Here is a 25,546-nt window from a genome sequence, read left to right on the forward strand (position 1 = left end):
AACGAACTCCAAGGGACCAAGGGATTTAGTTCGCTATATCCGTTGTTCGTTATTCACCTTTGACCGCCATATTGGCTTATAGAGATGAAGAGACACGTATATACATGGGCTATATATTTTTATTCTTGTACATTGACATTAAAATTCTGATTTCATTGTTCAAATACATTATCTAGAACATGTTTAACAATCACAACAATTTCAACAATATAACACTTAACTGCGTTTAACATAGTCCACAATTTTGCTCTGCACGCCACGTCCAGCCGATTTCATTTTGTTGACTGCTGCACATACATCTGCTTTTAAACACGATGTGTTTCTTTTGTTAATTAATTAATGACTATCAAACAATGTTGATTCACCGCCAACGAGGTTAAACAATGTTGATTCACCACCCACAAGGTTGATGTATACCGCTAAGTTGCTGAGTTGACACTGAGCTGACACTGAGTGAGTTCGCTACTCACGTCGTTAATTGGGCTTTGGGTCAGGAAATCAGTTCGCTATAACCGTTAATTCGCTACTCACGAGTTCGTTATTCACGTATAATTTTAATGATACTATAAAGGGACCATTGACGGGACTTTTAAATTTGTTCGCTATATCCGTTTGTTCGCTATATCCGTGTTCTACTGTATTAGGAAAATATGAATATAGAATATTAGTTTCATCATGTATCAGTAATAGCTTAGACAAGACTCCTCTCAAAAGTAGCAAAGCTTATCTCACAGACATTCTGTTGAAAAAGGTATATGTTATGACCACACAATTTCATAGTTAAAATCCTAGCCTAAGGTAATCAGAACACCACTGTAAGACAAACCATTCACTAAGACAAGGGTTATGTCTAGACAGGTTAAGAAACTGCTTTGATGAGGTAAACATGCCATCACCTACAGTAAAATAACATTATGCAAACACCTGTTAAGGGTCATTAAAGATCCAGCCTAGAGTAAGCATTCAAGCATCCATTAAATGTGCCAAGATTAATGTCACTTAGATAATAGGATTAAAAGATTAAGTACTCCCCCCGTCTGGTCACTGAAGTTGTAATGGTAGGACACACCCCATTTTGTTTATTCTGTATTTCATTGGCTATTGTAGGTTACACCCATTTTTGTATCAGTCAGCAAATCAGAATCTTTGTACTGTTTAAATTGTAGTTAAATAGTTTCCAAATTCATTTGTCCATCAGTAGGGTTTAGACTCCCAACACAGGTCAGTTCTAGCCCTCAGCCCAGAGGGTCGTATCGACTCTCTGTGGCCACCTTTGTTATTTTATCTCTTGTAAATAAAATTGTAATTAGCTTCTTGTGACTTCGGACTCTTTGCTGAGTTAATTCCCCCAAGCAAACCAGCACGCCAGTTAGATAAGGGATTTCACTGGTACCCTCACTTGGACCCCAGACCCATATCATAACAATATTCTCCATTCATCCTCGTCGTTGCGAACTATATCATATCGTGTGTTGCTGATAGATCTTGATGTATCTAGGTTAAAAGTACTACCAGAATCACCACCGACGGTGGGAACTTCAACACGTTTGTAAATGTTGTTCATAACCTATAAAGCGCATATTTTACCATCTATTCCTGAGTCACCAAACCTTCTAGTATCACCTAGGTCCTGGACCTTGATTACTAGCCATTATTGTTGATGTAGTGTTACGCTTAAAGGTCACATGCAACGAAAAAATCAAACATAATTAAAACACAATTATCACTTATTCATGACATATAATATACATTGCTGCTTGTTAAAAAAAAAAATAAACAAAATTATAAGCGTACAATCGCTTTTCAAAAGTGCAATATTTTGTACTTGGGCTTACTTTCCTCGAAATGAAGCCCTTGGGAGACTGAACCCAGTCATAGCGGGTGGCTGTGCACTCAAGGGTAACGACAACTTCCGACTGGCTGGTTCATTTGCTGATACGCTGAGGGCTCATTGTGTGTACAGAAAGATGATCTGTTTGATGGGCCTTTTATAAGTATGGCTAGTCATGACATATAATATACAAAGCAGTACTTGAAACTGACAAGAGTTTGCACCAGTTTCCCTCAAATCCAGTCATCCGAAGAAATGGCTGTAGTTTGTTTGCAACCCACAGACATAAAAACTTGTCATGTGTACAAGAAGTATCACACCTGGCTAATTACATAATGTGGCAGAGACTGGACTCGGGTGCACAAGTCATAAATCAATTTATTTTGTTTATGGCGTATAGCCTGATAGGTGTTAAGTTTAAATTGCATGTGGTCAATGATTGAAGCTGTCTCTTGTATATTGTCTTCAGCAGACAGGCAAGCAGACATACAGGTGCCAATAAACCAGACATTGAGCTTTCTCTGTGACAGAGGCTGCTTACTACAATGTGTACACAACCAAGATTAGATTACTGCTCACGACCTCATACACCGCGCATGCATACTGTTTCACGCTCTGCGAATCTATTCACTGCGCATGCATTATGGGCGCAGAGCAGCACAGCTGTTGAAACCAGTTTTCCCACCTGGAGGAAATTTAGTGAATTGTTTGAACTCCGATTTCGCTGGCTTTTTTTTCATCGCGTTTTTTTTCAACTTTACAGGCTGAATTGGAACATTTCCTAAAGGTATCAGAATCTGCAAAGTTGTGTTTTACGTTGCATGTGACCTTTAACTCATTAAGGCCGAGAGCCGCATATATGCGGCAAATTAATTAGCTTCTCTCAGCGAGAGCCATGTATTGGGGGTAATAAAAAGCACCTCTTATTCAGCGAGAGCCGCATATTGGGGGTTATGAAAAGCACCTCTCATTCAGCGAGAGCCGCGTATTGGGGGTTTTACATTTTAAATTCGTGCTGTGCCTATAATTTCAATCAATGTAGCAGTAATGATCAAAGATTAACCTTTCTTACGAGAGAGGTTACTTTCTGTGTTAATCAGAAGAACTATTAATGTGTTTTGATAACAATTTCTTGCAATGTCGGGGGCTTATACAGGCAAATGAACACATGTCTGCGAGAAAAGGGATTATGAGATGTTGTTACAGGAGATACGTGTTTGTTACTCGTCATTGGGAGTGAATACTAAGATACTATGTTTGCACATTGATTGAATTAATGGTGACAAGGTTACAAAGCCTTCTCCTAAATTAAATCATTCATTCATTCGTTGTAATAGTTCATATAATGAATCATAGACATAAATAGCAATACTGTATTACACTATTTGAAATAAACCAAGTTACTAATTTAGACCTAATTCATTTGCGACTATTGATTTTTAAAGTTGACAATAATACATAATCGAATATGAAGTGATAACTCTTGCATCTACTCATAATATACATATATAGTACACATAAACCATACCAAGGTAACTGGGGTATTTTGTTCAAGCTGTTTCATGCTGATTTGAAATGTGATTTTTCAATGCAATTTACAGAAGCATTGTGTAAGAAACGTTTGTATTTGATCCCTGTAGTTATCTTATCCTGTGTAATGATCACGTGTATGAGATCCATCGTCAATAAAAGGAGGATAATATATCAGTTATGGGATTGATGCGTGTAATCATTCAATCAGACAACACTAAATATATGAACACCTCTTTCAACCTCAAAATAACAGACTCTAGTCGATTGCATGTCTAGGTAAACTTTTGTCCCGTGACAAGTGTAAAACAAACTTATGCGCTGCTACATCATTGGACAATCTGTTTTGTGGAGTCACGCCCATTGCCAATCTTCTGAACCTCGTTTGCTTTCAAAACAAATATGAGTATGCCCATCTTCATAAATATTTGGGGAGATTCAACTACAAGTGTATACATCACAATAAATCAGTATCGTGTTACTTTTTTAATTCTATAATACATGTACTTGAATTATGATATTTATTCGTAACAATGTACAGATTATATTGAAATGTTCGGCAAGCCATTATGTTTGATGTACAAGTAGTGTGCGCAAAATGTATACGCAAATAAATACTATCTCTACTCAATGATTGGATTGGGTTATCCGGGGTAAAAATATTCGGATTGTAGCGCTTTGAGCGCTTCAAAAAAAAAAATAAACTCATCAAAGTGCTTGTTAGTCCTACGTGTACATTTCAGGCATCCTCACGATTATGCATGTTCACGATACACAAACTTTTGATGTGATAGCTAGAGTTGATAAAGCCGAAATCTAGCATATCGATTGGTCAACGATCTAACCAATAGTCAATCTGTATCCAAGCTGTCTAGTGACCGAACGTACTCTTCAGAAATTTAGCCCACGCCCCATCACCTGTCATTTCCAATGTGACAGGTATCTCATGATACGATTGGTCATAGATAACAAATCAGGGACTATATTGAACAGTTAACATACAAAACGTCCTATTCGGGAACTTTGATGACGCCCATCCCATGACCCTTTGTCTTATGTATGTGCAAGGAATAGCATTATTCAATATGTATGCATGTATGTTCGTATATTTTCTGCGTTAAATCTAGATGAACCAAAGCGACAAACTGAATCTGTTATATGTAAGTCACAGGCTAGCTTATTAGTACTTTCCTGAAAATATTCAGTATACACTAGCAATGTATCAGCAAAAAACGCTTCTTTCATAGATTATTATGCATGTGCGTAAATTCGTCTTTACTGCCACTGACATAGATGTTTTGAACAATTTAATCTCTCACAATGATATGAGAGTTACATCATTTGGTTTAAGTATGTCTTACATACAATGAAACAGACTGGCAAACGTCGAGACATCAAATGCAGATGTTCAAGCTGTGATGTGTTTTTGTGCGTTGACTGTTTTGAGGCCTACCAAAAAGACTTGTTCCAAGGACGATAACGCTTTATGCACTAGTTGTGTTGTACAAATGGTACCGTAAACCATTCTTGTCAGTTGTTGGGCACAATGTGTGAAGCCCACGCGATACTGCTGGAATATAGCTAAAATCGCCGTAAAACTAAATTCACTCATTCTGTTCAATTGTTGCATTTCAGTCGTTATTCTGTTACATTTCCAAAATACTAAGACATGTGTGTTCACCATCTGAGAACGAATACACTCATCATAGTGTCAGTCTACTCCCATATGTCTTATGTGTTTCTTTCATACATCATTACAGTAACTGATGTTATGTTTACAATACACAGATTGTTGCATGATAGTTGATACAGCCGAAACACAACATAGCCATTGGTCAACGATGAAGCCAATAATCAATCTCTACCCTATCACTTTGAGTGTCCAAACGTGCTCTTCTGAAATTTAGGCCACGCCCCATCACCTTGCCCTTCCTATGTGACAGGTTCTCACGATACGATTGGTCAAAGTATCAGCCAATATAATGAGTGAGATATAAAACGTTACATTCGGAAAACTTTATCCCATCACATTTGATTAACGTTGAGTGATGATAAATGTATCATGAAATATGTATGTGTATGAATGGTGATGTATGTTTGCAGCGTTAAGTTCAGATGAACAAAGTGACAAACTATAAATCTCTATATGTTCCATGTTACTTACACACCTACTGATACTTTCCTTGAAATAGTCAGTAAGCACGAGCAATGTATTGGCAAAAAATATAAACGATTATAATGCAAGACCCCCTCTTTTTAAACTCTATTATAAATAATATATTATAATTCAGTCCATACGATGAGAGCGACTGGAGGAATTTGTATATTTGTTCATCTCGTACGTACAAAGACCGCGTAGGTGTTGATAAAAATACAGCACACACTGGCAAAGGGGTATGACAGACATAGGTAATAAATTACATGAAATGCTGTAATATATATATTCACATCGGCATCTTTCCCATTTACATCTTTACGACATAATTAAATAATCAGTACTTGTTTGTGAGACTAGACAGTTTCCTGTCACATCCGAGACCTGCCAGGGAAATCAGGCATGATTAGCACTAATTAGCCTCGTCGCAGCAATCAGGCAGTCAGCGAGGGGTGCCAGGTGTTGGGCAGTGGAGCGGCTCCAGGGGTTAATGAGTTAAGCATCCTATATTTGTAGTATTATTTTTTGTATCTAAAATTTTTAATTCAGAAATATTACGATTTAATTCTTTTTATACGGTCTCGATGAAAATGACTCAGTTTGTCCATCATTGTATTTTTCTGTTTTAACCAGGAAAGCCCCCAACAATATGGAAGGGTTTTCACGTTTTATGTTACACGTTGTGGTAAGTTGATTTAGATGAACATATAGCTCGCGATATGGAACTAGCTCTGATACTTTCCTGCCGGTGATGGTAATATTGGGTTTTATTTCTTCTGATGGTAATCCTAGTATAGTCGCCAACGGACGGCCTAGTCTCAGTGGCGTTGGACTGTTGTTAATCAACACCACTGTTCCGTTTAAGTCATTTATTTCAAGTTCAGCTCCTAAGGGTTTGAAAATTTCATCGTTGAGAGAACATACGCTGTAGTATCCATCGGTTATTAAGTGTCTGGCTCTGCTGACAAATGTCTTATTATTATTTTTATTCATGTTTGTCCATCGCGGGTAGTATGTTATATCACATAGTGCTATTTTGAGTTGGCCAGACATGTTATCAATAGTGTGTGTAAGTTGAACTGTCTCACCATTCGTCATATCAGAAAGAGTAATGTACATATCATTATCATATAATATAAATATTTTAATATGCATAAACCCAAAGTATGTTACTCAAAAAACAATAACTTAAATGCCTTGGACTTCACACATATGAAAATCTCAGTTGATGTGGATTGTTTGTTTTTCAAAACCCACTTCGTAGATGTGTTTGGAAAGTGTTATTAAAATCTAAATATTTTAGATATTTACATACTTACCTTACCATAGGGCTTATGGATATTATCTAAGCATCGCTTAGAAGAGATCAGACAATCGTTGATACGCCATTCTACGGAATGGCTACCTCATGTATCGATGAGTGTATAGGAACGGAAGTGACGCGATCTCACTAAACGCGCATGTGCGAACAATTCAAAACTTCACTTTCGCTGAAAACGAAATGAGTCGGAAGAAGTCCAGAGAGGGGAGGAAAAAACATCCATCGTTGGGTGGGCATAACCTCCCTATGGTAAGGTAAGTATGTAAATATCTAAAATATTTAGATTTTAATAAATTTTTAACTTTCCTTACCATAGGGCTTATGCATAGGTCCGAAGGACTGGAATCCCTAAACATATTCGACAGCAACATCCCGAAGGTAATGGAAAACTGTGTTTTCATAATTGCTGGAACAGAACAATTCCTGTGGAAAGCCATGGTGGACACCAAAGCTCGAATTTCATGTGGGTTGCTGGCCGACGGATGCGGTAGGTGTTGAGCATCATAAGCTGCCAGAATAGTGGCCCGTAACCACAGCACTATTGTATTCCTGGACACCTCTGCTTTTACTGACGCAGAAAATGGAGAAAAACAGTCTTTTCCGAGTCCTTCTTCTAGATGCTGACTTGGAAATGTATGGTTTCAATGCCCGCACAGGACAAAGTAGTAGTTCGTCAGAGTCCTGAGGGCTTACAATGGTTGACAACGGAGGAATAGAAAACAATCTGTCCGGTTGTCCAGGGAGCTGATTCTGTGCGACAAAATATCATAAGAGCCCTAAGTAAGCCTGAAGAAGTCTGCTCAAACTTGACATGGGTGACATCCAAAGCGTGAATTTCACTGACTCTAGCCGCAGTGGCTAGCACCAACAGAAAAACTGTCTTCTTCGAAAGGTTCTCAAAAGAAGCTTGCTCCAAGGGTTCATAAGGAGGGCCACGGAGATGGTCTAAAACGATGTTCAAATCCCAGGTAGGAGGATGAAACTTCACTTTTAGATCCTCCAACTTAAAAGCTTTTAACATGGCGAGGAGTTCTGGCATCTTGGAAACTTGCCAGTCACATTTGACTGCTAAAATGGAGTTCAGTGCTGATAAATATGTCGCAATGGTACTACCTCACAAGTGTATAGACCTTCTTAGGTATAGACAAAATTCTGCCAGAAACTGAGGAGAAGCTGATAACGGATTCTGCTTCCTAAGTGTACAAAATTTCTCAAATGACGTCCACTTGTTGTCATAAAGAGATGTCATAGATACCCAGGTGCGTAAGCGCAATGATCTTTGCCACCCGAGTAGAATAACCCTCAGATCTTAGAGCTTTCTGCAAATGGTCCAGACGTGAAGACAAAACCTTGCCGGATCGGTATGGGGGAGACGGCTGTGTGGATGACGGAGTAACTGCGACCAATCCGGTAGTGCTAGGGGGTCCCCATCGGTGAGACGACGCAAGTCGGGGAACCACGTTCTGGCCGGCCACCAGGGGACGACCAAAAGCAGATGAATCCGCCGGGTCTGTTTGATCTTGGCCACCACTGCTGGGACATGGCGTCTGTCGCCCAAGCCTGCGGATCTGGTAGACACGCACAAGGGAAGTTGATTGTTGAGTCGTGTCGCGAACAGGTCAATGAGCGGCTGACCGTGTTGTTGACACTACAGACTAAACGTCTCCAGGTGTAACATCCACTCTGTTGGCGATGGTCTGCCGGGTCTGGAGAGGGCGTCTGCTAGTATGTTTCTGCATCTTGGGATGTGAGGAACCTGAACTCGGACATTGCCATCGTCGAGAATGTTGGCCAGATGAAACATCTGCTCCAACAACCGTCGAGATCTCGTGGTGCCCTGATTCTGAATCATGCAGACGACCGTGGAATTGTTGAACGCTATCAGTAGGCTTGTGTTCGGCAAAAATGACATCCAATGCTGAACCGCGAGAATGACCAATTGAAACTCCAGGCTGTTGATGTGCTACCCGCGTTTGACGTCGGACCACAGCCCTGAGACCGTCTGACCACTGAGGTGAGCGCCCCAACCTAGAAGGGGAGCTTCGACAAAAAGTTTGTGGTCGGGTTTCAAGTCTGTCAAGGAGACGTCGACGCAAACGTTCGACTCTTGAGTCCACCATCGAAGATACCAGTGAAGATGGTCTGATAGAGGGAACTTGATGCGAAGGTTGTCGGCTCGTATGTACGGAAGGAGAAAGCACTGCAATGGCCGAAGCATCAGACAACCCCGTAGCATCAGGTCTTGAGCCGACGTGAGAAGGCCTAGCAGGGATTGCCACTCCCTGAGAGACATAGGCTGAGTGAGTCCATGCTCGGCGAAAGCAGCTATCTTGTCCCAACGCACCAGTGGGATTCTGACAAGGCTGGAGTGAGTCAGAAACAGGCCCCCGATGAACGTCAACTCCTAGGATGGCTCCATATGGGACTTCTCTTTGTTGACGATTTACCCCAGTTGTTCGATGAGATGCGTGGCAAACGCCAACTGTCTGTGTAGTCACTGAGGATCGGCACAATTGAGAAGACAGTCATCTATGTAAGGATCAAAATCGATATTCCGGAGATGGAGAAAACGGGTGATCGGCGTTGTGATACGAGTGAATAGCCACGGGGCAGTGGAAATACCAAATGGGAGTACCTTCCATTGGTAGTGACAGTTGTCGAACACAAACCGCAGGAACTTCCTGTGCCGCCAGTAAATCGGGACATGGAGATAAGCGTCCTGCAGGTCTTGACTGGCTAGCCATGACGTGGGCCCGAGCTTGGCCCACAGTTGTCCCAGAGAGATCATGTGGAAGTGCCGTGGGTCGTGAAGGTACAGCCTGTTGAACGTTGCCATGTTGTGTATCATGTGTATCTTGTGTCTTATTTGGTTATAAATACCTTAGCTTTACTGTAAAGCACATCAACCCATCCACAGTGACGATGAATGCCCATAGATTTTGACTAATCCACGTGACGGTTTTACCCAGTGTGTTGAGCACCCACGATACAATACTTCCTAGTATATCAGGTAGGGCTACTACAGCCTTACTAGCGAATTTAGCTAGGGTTTCCACAAGTGATTTGAGATGTTTTTTTATCCAGTCTCCGACGTCACCACCACTCGATGTTGGGTGTGGGGTAGTCCCACTGGGGGATCCCCCTCCAGTAACTGATACTACAATAGTTGACATAATGAAATCTAATGCTGTCAGAACGCTGACAATAGTGATACCTTGCTCACGGAATAAAATTCTAATCCTGTGTTCTATATTACTAATTACTTCTGTGATGGAACGTTTCATATCATCATCTTCCTTTTCCCTGAGTTTAACTTTTTCAATAGTTACGTGTTTGTCAAGTTTGTTCAGTTTCCCCATGTTGTTCACGAGTTCTCCAAGTACGTGGTTCAAGGCTTCATCTAGGTCGTACAGTTCCTTCATTGGAAATTCAAATTCCAGTAATGGTTTATCCCAGTGTTTAATCAACAGTTTTATAATACTGTCGGATGCTTCTGTAGCACGCTGCAGCACTACTACTTAGTTCGGATCTGGTAGTTGGCAGATCTTGAACGACCTTCGGGGGTATGGGGGAAACCCCCATTTTAGGTTTTGCATTGCACCACCATAATTCTGCATGTTTAGTTTTTGGCGGATAAAATTGGTACCATGGCGACTGGCTAGAGTTGATAAGGCAAGTGGTTTTCTAGTTCGCCTGTTAATGATGTCAATCTCCTGGTTATCCTTAAGATGTAGAATTCCCTTATTATCTATGGTAAAATTCTAATAGTCTCGACCTTGAGACTCAACATTGTTTTTATCGTTTCTAAATCCATTGTAATAATCACCTACTGTTGTTTTTAATATTTGTTTACTCAATGAGAAACTACTAAACGAAGTATCTTCATCGTAATCAATATCAGGAGGAGCAGTAGCTCCAAAATCATCCATCTCAAAATCGTCCATATTTTTGAACTTATATTATATTAATATAAATATATAATAATGTCCTACGGTAGAAAGCTAAATCCTTTCTGAAGATTAAAAGAACCTCTAGGTGTCAAAGCCGTGCATCAGTTGGTTACTATCACAAATAATCCCAGTAAGATAGACCAGAGCCAATTACTTGTGGTTAGATTCCCAAACTTAGGTGAGAAGTACCAGGGACGTTTATATCACGTTGACTTAAAAAAATAACAGACGTGACCTTGTGAATAATGTGGGTCGTACTATAGTCAAGAGAGACCACCATAAAAATTAGTGGTAATAAGGTGCTTAGTTTTGATGGTAGCGACGTGTATTATTGTTACAGGAACTCCTATACCAGGGACTCGGTAACAAAACATCGAATAGGTTACGTATCGGGTACATTTTCATGGCAGAAGAGTTAACTAAAATAACGGTTAGTGAACAAGCAATCGACAGAGCGTATGGGAACAGGTTTTGTATCCCCCTTGACTTTGAGTTACTAACTGGGCATGCACCGTTTCACCAAGCCGCACTGGGTGACAGGTTGGAATACGAACTCACATTCAATCATTACAGCAGTGTGTACACCAAATGATGACAATGGTGGTAGTTAAACAACATATCGTTGGAGTTTGACAAGGTGACTAGTGCGGATCTTGCCAGGCAGATTCGAAATCAGTACTCTGGAAAAATGACCATCCTGCATGATAGGATATTGAGAAAAAGAATGGTTGTACTCGATAAGAGCGACCCAGTATGGAATATAAATATGAATGTTCCCGCTAGATCAATGAAAGGTATTTTAAACATACCCATGAAGGAATACAAACCATTCACAAGAGACAGCAAGAAATTTTTCAACCCAGAAATCACTAAAGTAGAAGTGACCATAGAGGGAGTGCCTAATCAGTTATTTAGAAGCTACCAGCGATCAAACAAAACTCAATAGTTGATGTTGTTAGTGACCTGGATCTATACTCTGTTGATATCGGTGATTACGTAAACACAAATTATGGGTTATGGTTGAATTTAAGATCGACAGATGGTAACACTCTACACTGTAGCGGTCGTCGCATCGAAAATGGAAGCGAGGGTATAACAATTCAAACAACAAAGAAGAATCAACAATCTGGTAAATAAAAATTATATTTATATGTAATTATAGATGCGCAACTTAATATAGACAATGGGAGATTCATGCAAGCTATCTACTGGGGGTGGGTGGGGGTAATTTACCATGTACTCCACACTGCGCCATAATATGTGGGCAGCTGTGTTGTGGTAAGACTGTTTTCGTACTGGATTTGTTAGAGGGGTACTATAAATACATATTTGATAATATAGTTATATTATGCCCTACCATAAATATGAACAAGACTTACAAGGATAGATCTTGGGTAATGACAGACACAGACGTGCATAAAGTCGACCCGGGTACACGTTTACAAGAGTGTTTAAAAAATTTTCACAACCAATTTAAAGGAATACTGACGTTCATCCTGGATGACTGTAGCGCTAATAGAGATAACAAAAAAAAGAGACATGCTATCGTACCTAGCATTTTCAGGTAGACATGCAAATCACAGTATCTGGGTGCTGACACAAAAATTCAACTCGGTGTTGAAAGATTTGAGGGAGTAGACGTGATGGGTGGCATTATTTCACTCCAAGGACAGGGATTCGTTTGAGGAGTGTTTGAGAGAGAACGATGTGATGAGCAAAACAAAATGGGAACAGGTGAAAAAACAGCTCGCTGAAACTAAACATGCCAAGCTCGTGTTGAAAACTGACCAACCAGTGGATTACCAAGTAATGACCCAGCGGTTAGGCTTTGTTTTTTAATAAAATGTCAGTAATATATTAGTAATATATTAGTAATATTTTAGTAATTTTTAGTAACATTTTAGTAATTTTTAGTAATGACTGGCCTTTGTTTTTAATAAGATTACAGTAAATTTTAGTAACATTTTAGTCATTTTTAGTAAATTCTAGGATACATGTCGGTTTTTGAAGTTCAAGTCTGGTGTAACCTAACCTTTATCTCTATGTATTTAGTGTATGTTGGATATTATTTTTTAAAAATAGAAACTAGATTACTATATTATAAAATGGAGTGTGATGAATCACTAGAACAGATGTTAGTTTCAGGTGAACAAAAGGACAAGAAGAAGTGAATAGAGTGGTAACACTAGTCGTGGGTGGTAAGGGAAAGCAATATTTAGGGGACAACATCACTGCTGACAAAATTCAGAAAATGTCAGATGAAATCAATAAATTATATGCTAGGTATGAGGCACAACTCGCAGCTGAGATGACAAAAGTCAAGGGTTCTACTATTACCCAGATTTATACCAGCATAGCGTCACACTTTTCACCAATACCACCACAATGTAGACTATTTGTGGGAGGACCCATTTATCGATAATGCCTTGAGCTATATCAGTTGTGCTTTATATCACAAAACCGGTATGTATCTTGCCATGTATCAGCAATCATCATGGCAAAGCATTGTAAATTTAATAAAACAAAATATAATAATAATATTATACAAGATGGATGCTGCCCAAGAGATAACCAAAGAGGAAACACCGAAGACAAGTCCTGTAGATAGTCCCCAGGAACCAGTGACACAAGTCACCAAGAAGAACCAGAAAAGAGGTGAAGCAGGTAGAAAAAACGCCTTAGCAAGGCATAATAAACATAATTACACGTGAGGGTACCCCACACCCCTGTGGGTGAAAGTAGGAGGTGTAGTAGCCACTGCTGTTGTTTCATTATATGTCCTTTGTAGGCGACCTGAAATTCCCATACCACAACCCCAGTCAGTCAGCTGTCCGCAGGACCCCAGTGGGGGTATGGGGGTTTCCCCATTGATCCTCATATAATGTTATAATTAAAAGTATACATTTTCCTTAATACATATTACGTCTGAGGGAAATACATATTAATAAATATAATATGGCTTCAATAGCAATGATAGCTGGTGGGGCTCTTGTGAATGCACTAGCATTTTCTGGGAGTAATTTTCTATTTTCACAATCACGGCTGAGGTAGACGCGGTACGAAAACGACATGATATGGCCATAGAAAAACTACAGGCTGCACAGGCTGAATGCGCTATGAGACGAATGAAGAGACAAGATTTTATCAATACTCAACTCCAATGCAAAAATCATTCCATTAGAACTTTTCATGACGTAGATAAAGCTATGAAAGAATACTATGTGTTCACGGGTAAACAACTAGAACCATTAGGTAATGAACCAACGATTTCTCAGTATTACACTCCTTCAGAGGGGCAGAAAGATTGTGAGTTGGTATTCATGGTACTGGGGGTAGCAGCTACAGTGTTAATTGTTAAACAATTAGACTAATTGCACAAATTATTATATCAAAAATGACAACAGCACCATATACTTGTCAGTGGGTACTTATGGGGAAAACTGATATTTGTGGCAAAGGAAGCAAAGTTGAGGGTTATTGTTATTTTCACCATAAAGGTTATACTAACTACACGTGTTCTGTGTGTGGTACAGGAGTTAAAGGTCATTAGCGATTATGTAAAGCCCATGGCGTTGATAAAAAATGATTTCAGCTACTTTATGAGAAGAAAAAAAACCTATATCAGCAAAGTTAAACGTTTGTTGAAAATAAAAGTATAAATTTTTTCATCATTGTGGGATAATTTGTAATTCCTTGCAAACAAATCTTCTACGTGGCCCATTTTACAAGATGTACAGGTAAGGTTCCCTGTCTTTCATATCCACTCTATCGATACTGTACGTTTTCATAGACCATATAGGATCTGTAGCACGTTTACGGGTGTCTCCCTCATATTCACCTGGTTGATATAAATATCTAACAATTGCGCAATCTGGAATTTTTTTATTTTTTCCACGGGGTGCAGCGGCCTCCGATACAACGGATTTCATATGGATTGCTTCAACTGGTCTCTTACCTAGTAGTCTTGTTATTTCGTGATTCATAGAGTCAACCACACAAGGAAGTCGTACTACCCATTCAGTATACACTAGCAACGTATCAGTGAAAACGCTTCTTTCATAGATTACTAGGCATGTGCGTAAATTCTTTACTGCCATTGACATAGATGTTTTGAACAATTTAACCTCACACCATGATATAAGAGGGACAATTTGTTTAAGTATGTCTTACATACAAAGAATAAAAACATGTGTTAAGAAAATACACATGCACACGCCACCAAAAGTCTACAAGAGAAAGTGTAATAAAATTACGTAAAACGTTACATATATGACATGTATTCTCTCCTGCTTTCTTTCAACATATATCTTTACAACACAATTAAACAATTAAACAATCAGGACTTCCTCATATGACGAGACAGTTTCATGTAATCTCCAAAACCTACCAGGGATATCAGTCATGAATAGCCCTAATTAGTCTTGCCACAGCCAGCCAGGCAATCAGCACGGGGTTCCAGGTGTTGAGCAGTGAAGTGGCTCTCGGGCTTAATGAGTTAAACACCAAATGAATACACTTCGTAGTGATGGGTATAAGATATACGGGTTGACTTTCAATAAGACATCTCTATCACCAATGGATTCAAAACGATGGATAGGCTCCTATGGTATTAATACCTACGCTTACGGACACTCCTTGATCTCTGGGGCTGTCTGCAGGACCGGTCATAAAAATATTTAAATAACATATATATAATGGAGAAAATTTACTACAGCTCGCGAGGATATTGGAAAGGAGCAGACGCTATTAAAAAATTAGTTAAAGCTGCACATGTTTCGGAAGAAAAAGCAAAAGCCTGGTTACAGAAACAAGCTATATAGCAAGTTTCCTTACCAGCACCAAAATATATACCTAGGAGAAAATTTGGTATTCATATACCTTATCAAGTTCACAAGGCTGACTTGTTGTTTCTTCCATGATACGGTTTCTTCCACATGATAGGTAAATCCTTTAAGTATGCCCTGCCCACCCGCTATAAGGAGGCCGAACCCTTGACCGCGAAGGATGCGTCACAAGTAGCCCGCGGATTCGAACGTATGTACAAACGCAGTCAGCTGACTTGGCCTTCGGAGCTGTAAGTCGATCCAGGTAGGGAATTTATGGGTGCCGTGTCACAACTGTTAGAACACACTACCAAGGTAAGGAGGGGTGCAGCCGGAGAACATTGAAGTCAATCCATAGTCGCGAGATTCAATCGCACTATAGCCGAACGTTTGTTTTCACACAAATATTCACGTGATTTAGAATTGGGACCCCCACACAGAAATACTGAATGGGTAGTACTTACCTTAAAATATTCAGTATACACTAGCAATGTATTCAGAAAATTTTAAGGTAAGTACTAATAAGCTAATGTGTGACTTACATGGAACAGATTCACAGTTTGTCACTTTGGGTCTACTAGATTTAATGCAGAAAATATATGTTATCACACGAACATACATGTATACATATTGTATAATGCTATTCCTTGCACGTACATAAGACAAAGGGTCATGGGATGGGCGTCATCAAAGTTCCCAAATAGGACGTTTTGTATCTCAACTATTCAATTTTTGTCCCTAATTTGTTATCTATGACCAATCGTATCACAAGATATCTGTCACATAGGAAATGACAGGTGATGGGGCGTGGACTAAATTTCTGAAGAGCATTTCGGTCACTAGACAGCTTGGATACAGATTGACTATTGGTTAGATCGTTGACCAATCGAGATGCTAGATTTTGGCTTTATCAACTCTAGCTTTCATGAAAAACTTTGTGTATCGTGAACATACATAATCGTAAGGATGTCTGAAATGTACACGTAGGACTAACAAGCACTTTGACGAGTTTATTTTTCTTTAAAGCGCTCAAAGCGCTACAATCCGATTATTTTTACCCCGGATAACCCAATCCAACCATTGAGTAGAGATAGTATTTATTCGCATATACATTTTGAGCACACTACTTGCACATCAAACATAATGGCTTGCTGAACATTTCAATATAATCTGCACATTGTTATGAATAAATATCATAATTCAAGTACATGTATTATAGAATTCAAAAAAGTTACACGATACTGATTTATTGTGATGTATACACTTGCAGTTGAATCTCCCAAAATATGGGCATAAAAGATGGGCATACTAATATTTGTTTTGAAAACAAACGAATTACAGAAGATTGACAATGGGTGCGACTTCACAAAACAGGTTGTCCAATGATATAACAGTGCAGTAGTTTGTTTCACACTTATCATGGGACAAAACTTTACCTGGACATGCATTCTGCCAGAGGCCGAAGAGGTGTTCATAGATCTCATTAAGTGTTGTCTGATTGAATGATTATACTCATCAATTTCGTAACTGATATATTATCCTCCCATTATTGATGATGGATCTGATACATGTGATCATTTCACTGGATATGATAATTACAGAGATCAAATACAAACGTTTCTTACACAATGCTTATGTAAACTGCATTGAAAAATCACATTTCAACTCAACATTAAACATCTTGAACAAAATGCTCCAGTTACCTTGGTATGGTTTATTTGTACTATTTATGTATATTATGAGTAGATGCAAGAGTTATCACTTCATCTTCGATTATGTATTATTGTCAACTTTAAAAATCAATAGTCACAAATGAGTTAGGTCTAAACTAGTAACTTTGGCTATTTCAAATCTACACGAACATGGGTGTAATACAGTATTGCTATTTATGTCTATGATTCATTATATGAACTATTACAACAAATGAATGAATGATTTAATTTAGTAGGTTTTGTAACCATTAATTCAATCAATGTGCAAACATAGTATCTTAGTATTCACTCCCAATGACAAGTAACAAACACTTACCTCCTGTAACAACATCTCATAATCCACCTTCTTGCAGACATGTGTTCATTTACCTGTATAAGCCCCCGACATTGCAAGCAATTGTTATCAAAACACATTAATAGTTCTTCTGATTAACACAGAAAGTAACCTCTCTCGTAAGAAAAGCTAATATTTGATTATTACTGCTAAATTTATTGAAATAATAGGTACAGTATGATTTAAAATGTAAAATGCATATGCGAGTCTCTCGTTGAATGAAAGGTGCTTTTTATTACCCCCAATAATTAGTTTGCCGCACATACGCGTCTCTCGGCCTTTATGAGTTAAAGGACCACTAAACTCAATTTTTTGGTACTCTTTTTATCACTGCATGTGAAAGACTTCTGGTTAGTCATAAACGAAACACCATTTTTTTCTAAAAAAAACCCCTTGTGGTCAATTAATACCAAGCGCTTAAAAGTTGGTAAAACGCTGTCTGCTTCTCTCTCTCCCGCAAACGAAACCACAGACACCGTTACGTAACACTGTCGCCAGAGAACTGGGTGTGACGTAATAGAAGGAACGATTTCCAATTAATTATATATAAAATGTGTAGCAAGCTTGTCATTTTGCTGATTTCTCAACGTCACCAAAGATATGCCGAATTGTTGTGTTGCCGTCAGTTGCTCCTTGGGGTCGGGTGTTGGTGTCACCGGACCCCGTAGTTTGTGCTTAAATTGGTTGTTTGTGTGTGCAAAGCGAGCATGTGGAAGCCTGTGGTATATACTAAATCGGATGGTTCGCCCCCTACCACGCTTCCAGGATAGAAAATGGGAGTACAAGTTTCATCGAGTTTATAAAATAAAGACTGCTTACCACACATTGCTGATCAAAAGGATTTTGCACGAATATAACGCTTTCTTCCTCGGGCGCGAGGTTGATGTCAAAGTGCCAATATTATCGTAAATAATATCATACTGACCCCCACCTCGATTTACTCGAAGAGTGAAATTGTTATGTTATAAGCAATGTCATGCAAAATTCTAATGTCCATCAATAAAATACATATTTTACTACCAGTGAAAAGTAATTTTGACTTTGTAAGTCAGTGAAAAGAAACTTAAATAGCATTTATCTTCAGACAGGGTGTCGCCATTTTTTAAAATGGCACGGGCTAAAAGTCGGTTAGGATTATTGAGATTATGGTTTGTTTTCATCAAGTTAGAAAATCCAAACTACTTTTTACCAGTAGTTAAATGTGTATTTGAATCGTGGCCAAAAGGATTTTGCATGACACAACTTGTAACATAACGATTTCTTCCAAGGAAACAAGGTGGGGGTCAAAGTGACAATAATATTGCTAATTATCTTGCCCCCTACCTCGGTTCCAAAAGTGAAATTGTTATGTTATAAGCAATGTCATGCAAAATCCTATTGTGCATCAATAAGATACATAATTTACTACCAGTAGAAAGTAGTTTTGCTTTTGTAAGTCGGTGAAAACAAACTTAAATAGCATTCATCCTAAGACAGGGTGCCACCATTTTTGAAAATCATGAAGTCAAATTCATTTGAATTAATGAGATTATGGTTTGTTTTCATAAAGTTAGAAAATCGAAACTACTTTCTACCAGTAGTTAAATATGTATTTGAATGATGACTCGAAGAGTGAAATTGTTATGTTATAAGCAATGTCATGCAAAATTCTAATGTCCATCAATAAAATACATATTTTACTACCAGTGAAAAGTAATTTTGACTTTGTAAGTCAGTGAAAAGAAACTTAAATAGCATTTATCTTCAGACAGGGTGTCGCCATTTTTTAAAATGGCACGGGCTAAAAGTCGGTTAGGATTATTGAGATTATGGTTTGTTTTCATCAAGTTAGAAAATCCAAACTACTTTTTACCAGTAGTTAAATGTGTATTTGAATCGTGGCCAAAAGGATTTTGCATGACACAACTTGTAACATAACGATTTCTTCCAAGGAAACAAGGTGGGGGTCAAAGTGACAATAATATTGCTAATTATCTTGCCCCCTACCTCGGTTCCAAAAGTGAAATTGTTATGTTATAAGCAATGTCATGCAAAATCCTATTGTGCATCAATAAGATACATAATTTACTACCAGTAGAAAGTAGTTTTGCTTTTGTAAGTCGGTGAAAACAAACTTAAATAGCATTCATCCTAAGACAGGGTGCCACCATTTTTGAAAATCATGAAGTCAAATTCATTTGAATTAATGAGATTATGGTTTGTTTTCATAAAGTTAGAAAATCGAAACTACTTTCTACCAGTAGTTAAATATGTATTTGAATGATGACCAAAAGGAGTTTGCATGACATAACTTGTAACGTAACATAAGCGAGGTAGGGGGGTCAAAGTGAAAATACTGCGTGATAAATTCCTACACTTGCTAATTTACTTGGTTTGTAAACCTTCACTCACCAGTATGTAGACACTTGTCAGTATACGTCTTTATATTTGGTCTCATGATCCTAATTACTTTATAACCATACTTTTATGGATTTTGAAACTTAACAGAAAGAAGCGATCTGCGAATGTATAACAGGAATGTTATATCTAGACATTTTATAGTTTGCCTAGATGAATCATAATTTGCATGCACGCCCTAGTGTATGTTGTCCGTATCATTACAACTTAGCCACGAAAACAATGATTCTGTTGAAAGTTACGACAATTTAATAAAAACAAAATGCAAATATTAAAATTAAAACAAGTTATAGGAGCAATGTCAGGCTCTTACCTTGTTCGAGGAATGTATCCATCAATAACTACAAGAACGAGTGATATATGAACTCTTCTGCAGATTTCCCAAGTGACGTGTCTTTCAACAATCGAATATACGAAATGTATCGTTTCAGGTTTTTCACATTGCTGTATAGTCTCATTGGTCACCCAAGATAGCACACCTGGTAACTAATTGCATAATGTGTGTCATTCTTTTACAAAAGTAATTAGCTAGCCAACAGTCAATCAATGTATTGGTGGTTAATCCTTCGAAAGAAGGGTGTTGTTTTTACATAGACACAGACACGACAGAGTGTATTCAAGATAGATTAGTAAATGTTCATACATAAACAGTACCTTTTGACGAATCCCCCATTTAAATCTGCATAAAACTAATTAATCAATCAGCGTGTTATCGGTTAATCCTTTGATCGATCCAGACACAAGAAATGCCAAATGGGGGCCTTTGTCACGTAATCTAATTGGCGTTACCACTAATTATACTTGTTACAAATTCATTAACTGAGCATCAAGTGAATGATGACAAATAACGTGTAGGTTTATACCACCTAACACGGATTACAACCTAGCAACACCAAGTGATTTTGACAGAATCATCCATGAAAACAAGGGTTGTAACTCGAAAACTAGGCAAAGCGGGAGACAAAACTAAGTCATAACAGATTGTGAGAACATGTAGCTTTCATTTCTCAAAACAGCTGTCACGATTTCAGATTTGTACAAACCTGTAAACAAAATAATTTACCCCTTGAAATGTAGATGAATTCTGCACAGACCCTCATTTCTATGCGCCACTCTGGTTGAAATTTCGTTTGCGGCTGAGAATTGTGCACTGTTGACAAAAAGGTCGATTTAAGGTAATCAAAGATCGAAATGAGCAGTTTTAATGGCGGGGTTTCATTTATAACAATGTCAGCAATTGGTTTTGCATTTGTACCCTATTAGAGTATATGTGACCTTTAAACGTTTTCTTCTCAAACAGAGCCTGTTTGTATAAGGTTTGCTTAATATATCGTTTTACCACATTCTTTTTCACACCTTTAGCCTTCCTTATTTAAGCATCATCTGCTTTCTTGATAGAATACATTTTTGACCTCAATCCCAAGTATTCAGCGATTGGTGTGCATTTATCTTTCATCCTGCCTGAGACCTTTTTGTTGGCCTGGCTGTGCATGGGGTGGTCTCTCGGGTAGTCACTGGTGTCGTACAGGTGTATGTTGGTCTTCATATCCTCATACACATCTTCGGTTTGAATCCTCATACACATTAACCAGTTTTTTTTTAATCCTCCATTGTTTTTCCAAACACCGAGTTGTTCATGAGTTTGTACAGGTTTTTCTCAAAGTCGGTAGTAGCTATCTTTCTCAGATCTCAGGGACTCTGATTCAACTTTAGTATCCTATGTACTTTAGTAAGCTTCATACCTAACGATAGATACAACTGTAAGTTACGGTAGTGAACGACATACTTTGGGATTTTTCATCAAATTAGAAACCATTTTTTCTACATTTGCTAGCGGTCCATTCATCAGGTTATGTTGATACTCAGACACCCAGTCTTGGTTAACGCTCAACCTTTCAGGAGCTAAGGGGTAGCTATTGTGAGATATATGCAATTCCTCTGGGTATTCTAAGTCCACTTCGAGTATATACCGCTTGTTTGAAGTGGGGGTTACCCCCACACACCCAGTGTTTATTATAGATTAAAAATTACACTCAGGCACCCATTCGAATCCACCCGTTGGTAGATATTGGCTCATAGCCCAGCCGTACAGATTGTTGGCGACGAGGGTTTCCTAGGATTGTAGCCTTTTACACACTTGTTATTAGCTTTAGCATAACATTTTGATATCACGCAAAATACCACCACGTAATCTTTTCTCAATAAACAGATGCATGTCGTAATCAGTAAATAATTCTAATTCAATACCATTTTTTTCAGTAAGGCATCCCACGAGAGTGCAGGACTTGAATAATACCATGCTGGATCCAACTCATATTGTTTCAAAGACATTTTTCTAAATTTCTCAAAAACATTAGCTGACAATAACACATCTGTTTTCAAATATAAATCATGGTAATCACCCATATTCTTACAGTTTAGTTTTTCTCATACCTTTTTAGCGTGTTCGTAATCATCTTGTGAAACAGATGCATCAGAAAGCTTACTGTAGAATTGGTCAGTTGGAGGCAACTGTGTCTCATATAACTTAGACCAGTCATCCATATATTCATATGGGTATATTCCCGTACGTAACAAAGATCTAGTTTCTTTCTCTGTGTACCGATTAGTTATAACCAAGTCGTTTGGGTTATTAGCCTTGACCAAGCTGTCTAGAGAAGACAATAGAAACTGAACACTATCTATGAATCTCAACCTGTTTAGTGAAAAGGATATATATTTTTACATGCTGTTTGGGATACATGACATGTTACCTTTGACTTTTGAAATAGCTTGCATAATCAAGTGTGAATCACACCCATGTAAATTGTGAAATATAACTGGAATGTGAATAAATTTAGGATTTATTCGTAGCTTCAAATTACATTCATTGTGAGCTGCACCTCTGTATTTACCAGTAATGTGACACTGATCTCTAACTGAATCCCCATTCAGAGGCTTACAACAAACATGAGTGAGTGTGTGAGTTTAGTTTTACGCCACACTCAGCAATATTCGGGCTATATGGCGGCGGTCTGTAAATAATCGAGGCTGGACCAGACAATCCAGTGACCAACAACATGAGCATCTGCACAATTGGGAACCGATCACATGTCTCAACTAAGTCAGCAAGTCTGACCACCCGATCCCATTAGTTACCTCTTACGACAAGCACAGTTGCTTTTTATGGCAAGCATGGCTTGCTGAAGGCCTATTCTACCCCGGGACCTTCACGGGTCCCGTTCATTTAATCAATGTGCAAACATAGTATTTCAGTATTCACTCCCAATGACAAATAACAAACACTTACCTCCTGTAACAATAATCCCCTTTCTTGCATACATCTGTTCATTTACCTGTATAAGCTTATGACATTGCTAGCAATTGTTATCAAAACACTTGAATGCTTCTTCTGATTAACCCAGAAAGTGACCTCTCTCATGACAAAAGCTAATCTTTGATCAGTCCTACTAATTTGATTGAAATAATAGGTTCAGTACAAATTTAAAATGTAAAACGCACATGTGCATCTCTTGCTGAGAGGTGCTTTCTGCTGACGAACATGTGTGGCTCTCGCTGAATACAAGGTGCTTTTTACTACCGCCCATATGTGGCTCTCACTGTGAGAAGGTAATTAATTTGAGTCTCTCAGCCTTAATGAGTTAAAACAAAAAGATACATGAAATTTTAATTAACCTACAAGATGCTGCAAGCAACATTTGTTTGTGATGCAGACAAATTAAGACCTCAACATAAGCACATTTGAACAAAAGGTTCAGGTGTGTTTAGAATTTTTTAAGACTATGATCATCTTGTATATTAAAGGTCACATGCAACCAAAAAATGAAACATAATTAAAACACATTTATCACTTATTCATGACATATAATATACACTGCTGCTTTTAAAAAAACAAATAAACAAAATTATAAGTATACAATCGCGATACAAAATATTTTGTACTTGGGCTTACTTCCCCCAAAACGAAGCCCTCGGGAGACCGAACCCAGTCATAGCGGTGGATATGCACTCAAGTGTAACGACGGCTTCCGATTGGCTGTTTCATTTGCTGATATGCTGGGGGCTCATTGTGTGTACAGAAAGATGATCTGTTTGATGGGCATTTTAGAAGTATAGCCAGTCACAAGAAAGTAAGATTCTTTATGGATAACAACTTCTTTTGTGTACTTGATGCATCGTTTCAGTATGGATTCATATACTGTTGTCAAACAAAATCATATACACTAAAAGAAGTCGTTATCCATGAAGAATGTATATAGAGATGTTGGGTTTGGAAAATATCTGTTCTCTGAATTTGCGCTCGATCCAATAAAAAATCATGTCAGTAAAGATGATAAACTACTGGGTGGCTGGAATCTGTCATTCGTCCAAGTACAAAGCAGGACTTAAAACTGACAAGAGTTTGCACCAGTTTCTGTCAAATCCAGTCATCCGAAAAAAAATGAACGTAGTTTGTTTGCAACCCACAGACATAAAAACATGTTATATAATTGTTTCAAGCTCCGCGAACCTATTCACTACGCATGCGTTATGGACGCAGCGCAGCGCAGCGCAGCTGTTGAAACCAGTTTTCCCCCCAGGGCTGGGGGGAATTTAGTGAAACGTTTGAACTCCGATTTCGCGGGCTTTTTTTTCATTGCGTTTTTTTTCAACTTTATAGGTTGAATTGGCATTTTTTATGATTTGTTTCGATAAGTGCACACCGAAAGGTACCAGAATCTGCAAAGTTGTGTTTTACGTTGCATGCGACCTTTAAGTATTCCAAAACATAAGACAAAACAACTGAAAAAGCTGTAGGACCAGTTATTGAGCTCAGCATACTCACACATAATATCATAGGTTCATATATTTTTTTGCAAAACAGATTCTTGTTCTCCCTCAGCCACATCACAGCATCATATGTATGTCTGTGTCTCTGACGAAGTGTCTCTAGCCGCCGTCTACTGATGTCTTGTATCTGATTTAGCTCCTGTTGATTGCCTACAATCACAAATAAAGTTGTCATTCTCAAAGAATATGGTTAGTTGTTAAAAGAAGTAACACATTTTGTGACGAATTTGACAATCTTTTGTTTCCGCATTCAAAGTTACAACAAATACATGGACTTGACCTTGTATTTCCCTGCGTATGTTGTCCATCTCCATGCGTATAGTATTGCCGGAATGCTGCACCTGTGTCATCTCTTGGTTTACACCCCGCATCTCCTGAGCAAGCTTTTCAGCTTCTTGCTGTAGGATAAATAAAACAATATGAGTTCAGCTTGTCAAGTTCTCACCAATTCTTATGTCCTGTTGTCATAAATGATTAAGATAGTTTATGGATTAATCTTCTTGAATCTTTTCCACACAATAGGACATAAGTTTATTTGAACAGCACTGCCATATCCAGTTCACTGCTCTGACAACTTACAATGATAAAAGTCACATATGACGCTAACAAGAAACAAAATAATTTTGTTCTATAACTCACTGTTTTCCATGTTAACTTTGATCA

At 38.4% G+C, this 25,546-nt stretch overlaps 1 protein-coding gene across 1 annotated transcript in view; it reads right to left on the reverse strand.

The window, feature by feature from the left end:
- Positions 1-25,546, reverse strand: part of LOC137278141 (structural maintenance of chromosomes protein 5-like) — a 428,573-nt gene that overhangs the window by 291,065 nt on the left and 111,962 nt on the right. The window contains exons 10-11 of the mRNA XM_067810312.1: positions 25,164-25,281; positions 24,879-25,033 (exon numbers count right to left, since the gene is read on the reverse strand). Coding sequence (XP_067666413.1) covers positions 24,879-25,033; positions 25,164-25,281 — 273 coding nt within the window. The remainder of the gene's footprint in view (positions 1-24,878; positions 25,034-25,163; positions 25,282-25,546) is intronic.

This window comes from Haliotis asinina, chromosome 3, assembly GCF_037392515.1.
Source record: "Haliotis asinina isolate JCU_RB_2024 chromosome 3, JCU_Hal_asi_v2, whole genome shotgun sequence".
NCBI classification, from domain to species: Eukaryota; Metazoa; Mollusca; class Gastropoda; order Lepetellida; family Haliotidae; genus Haliotis; species Haliotis asinina.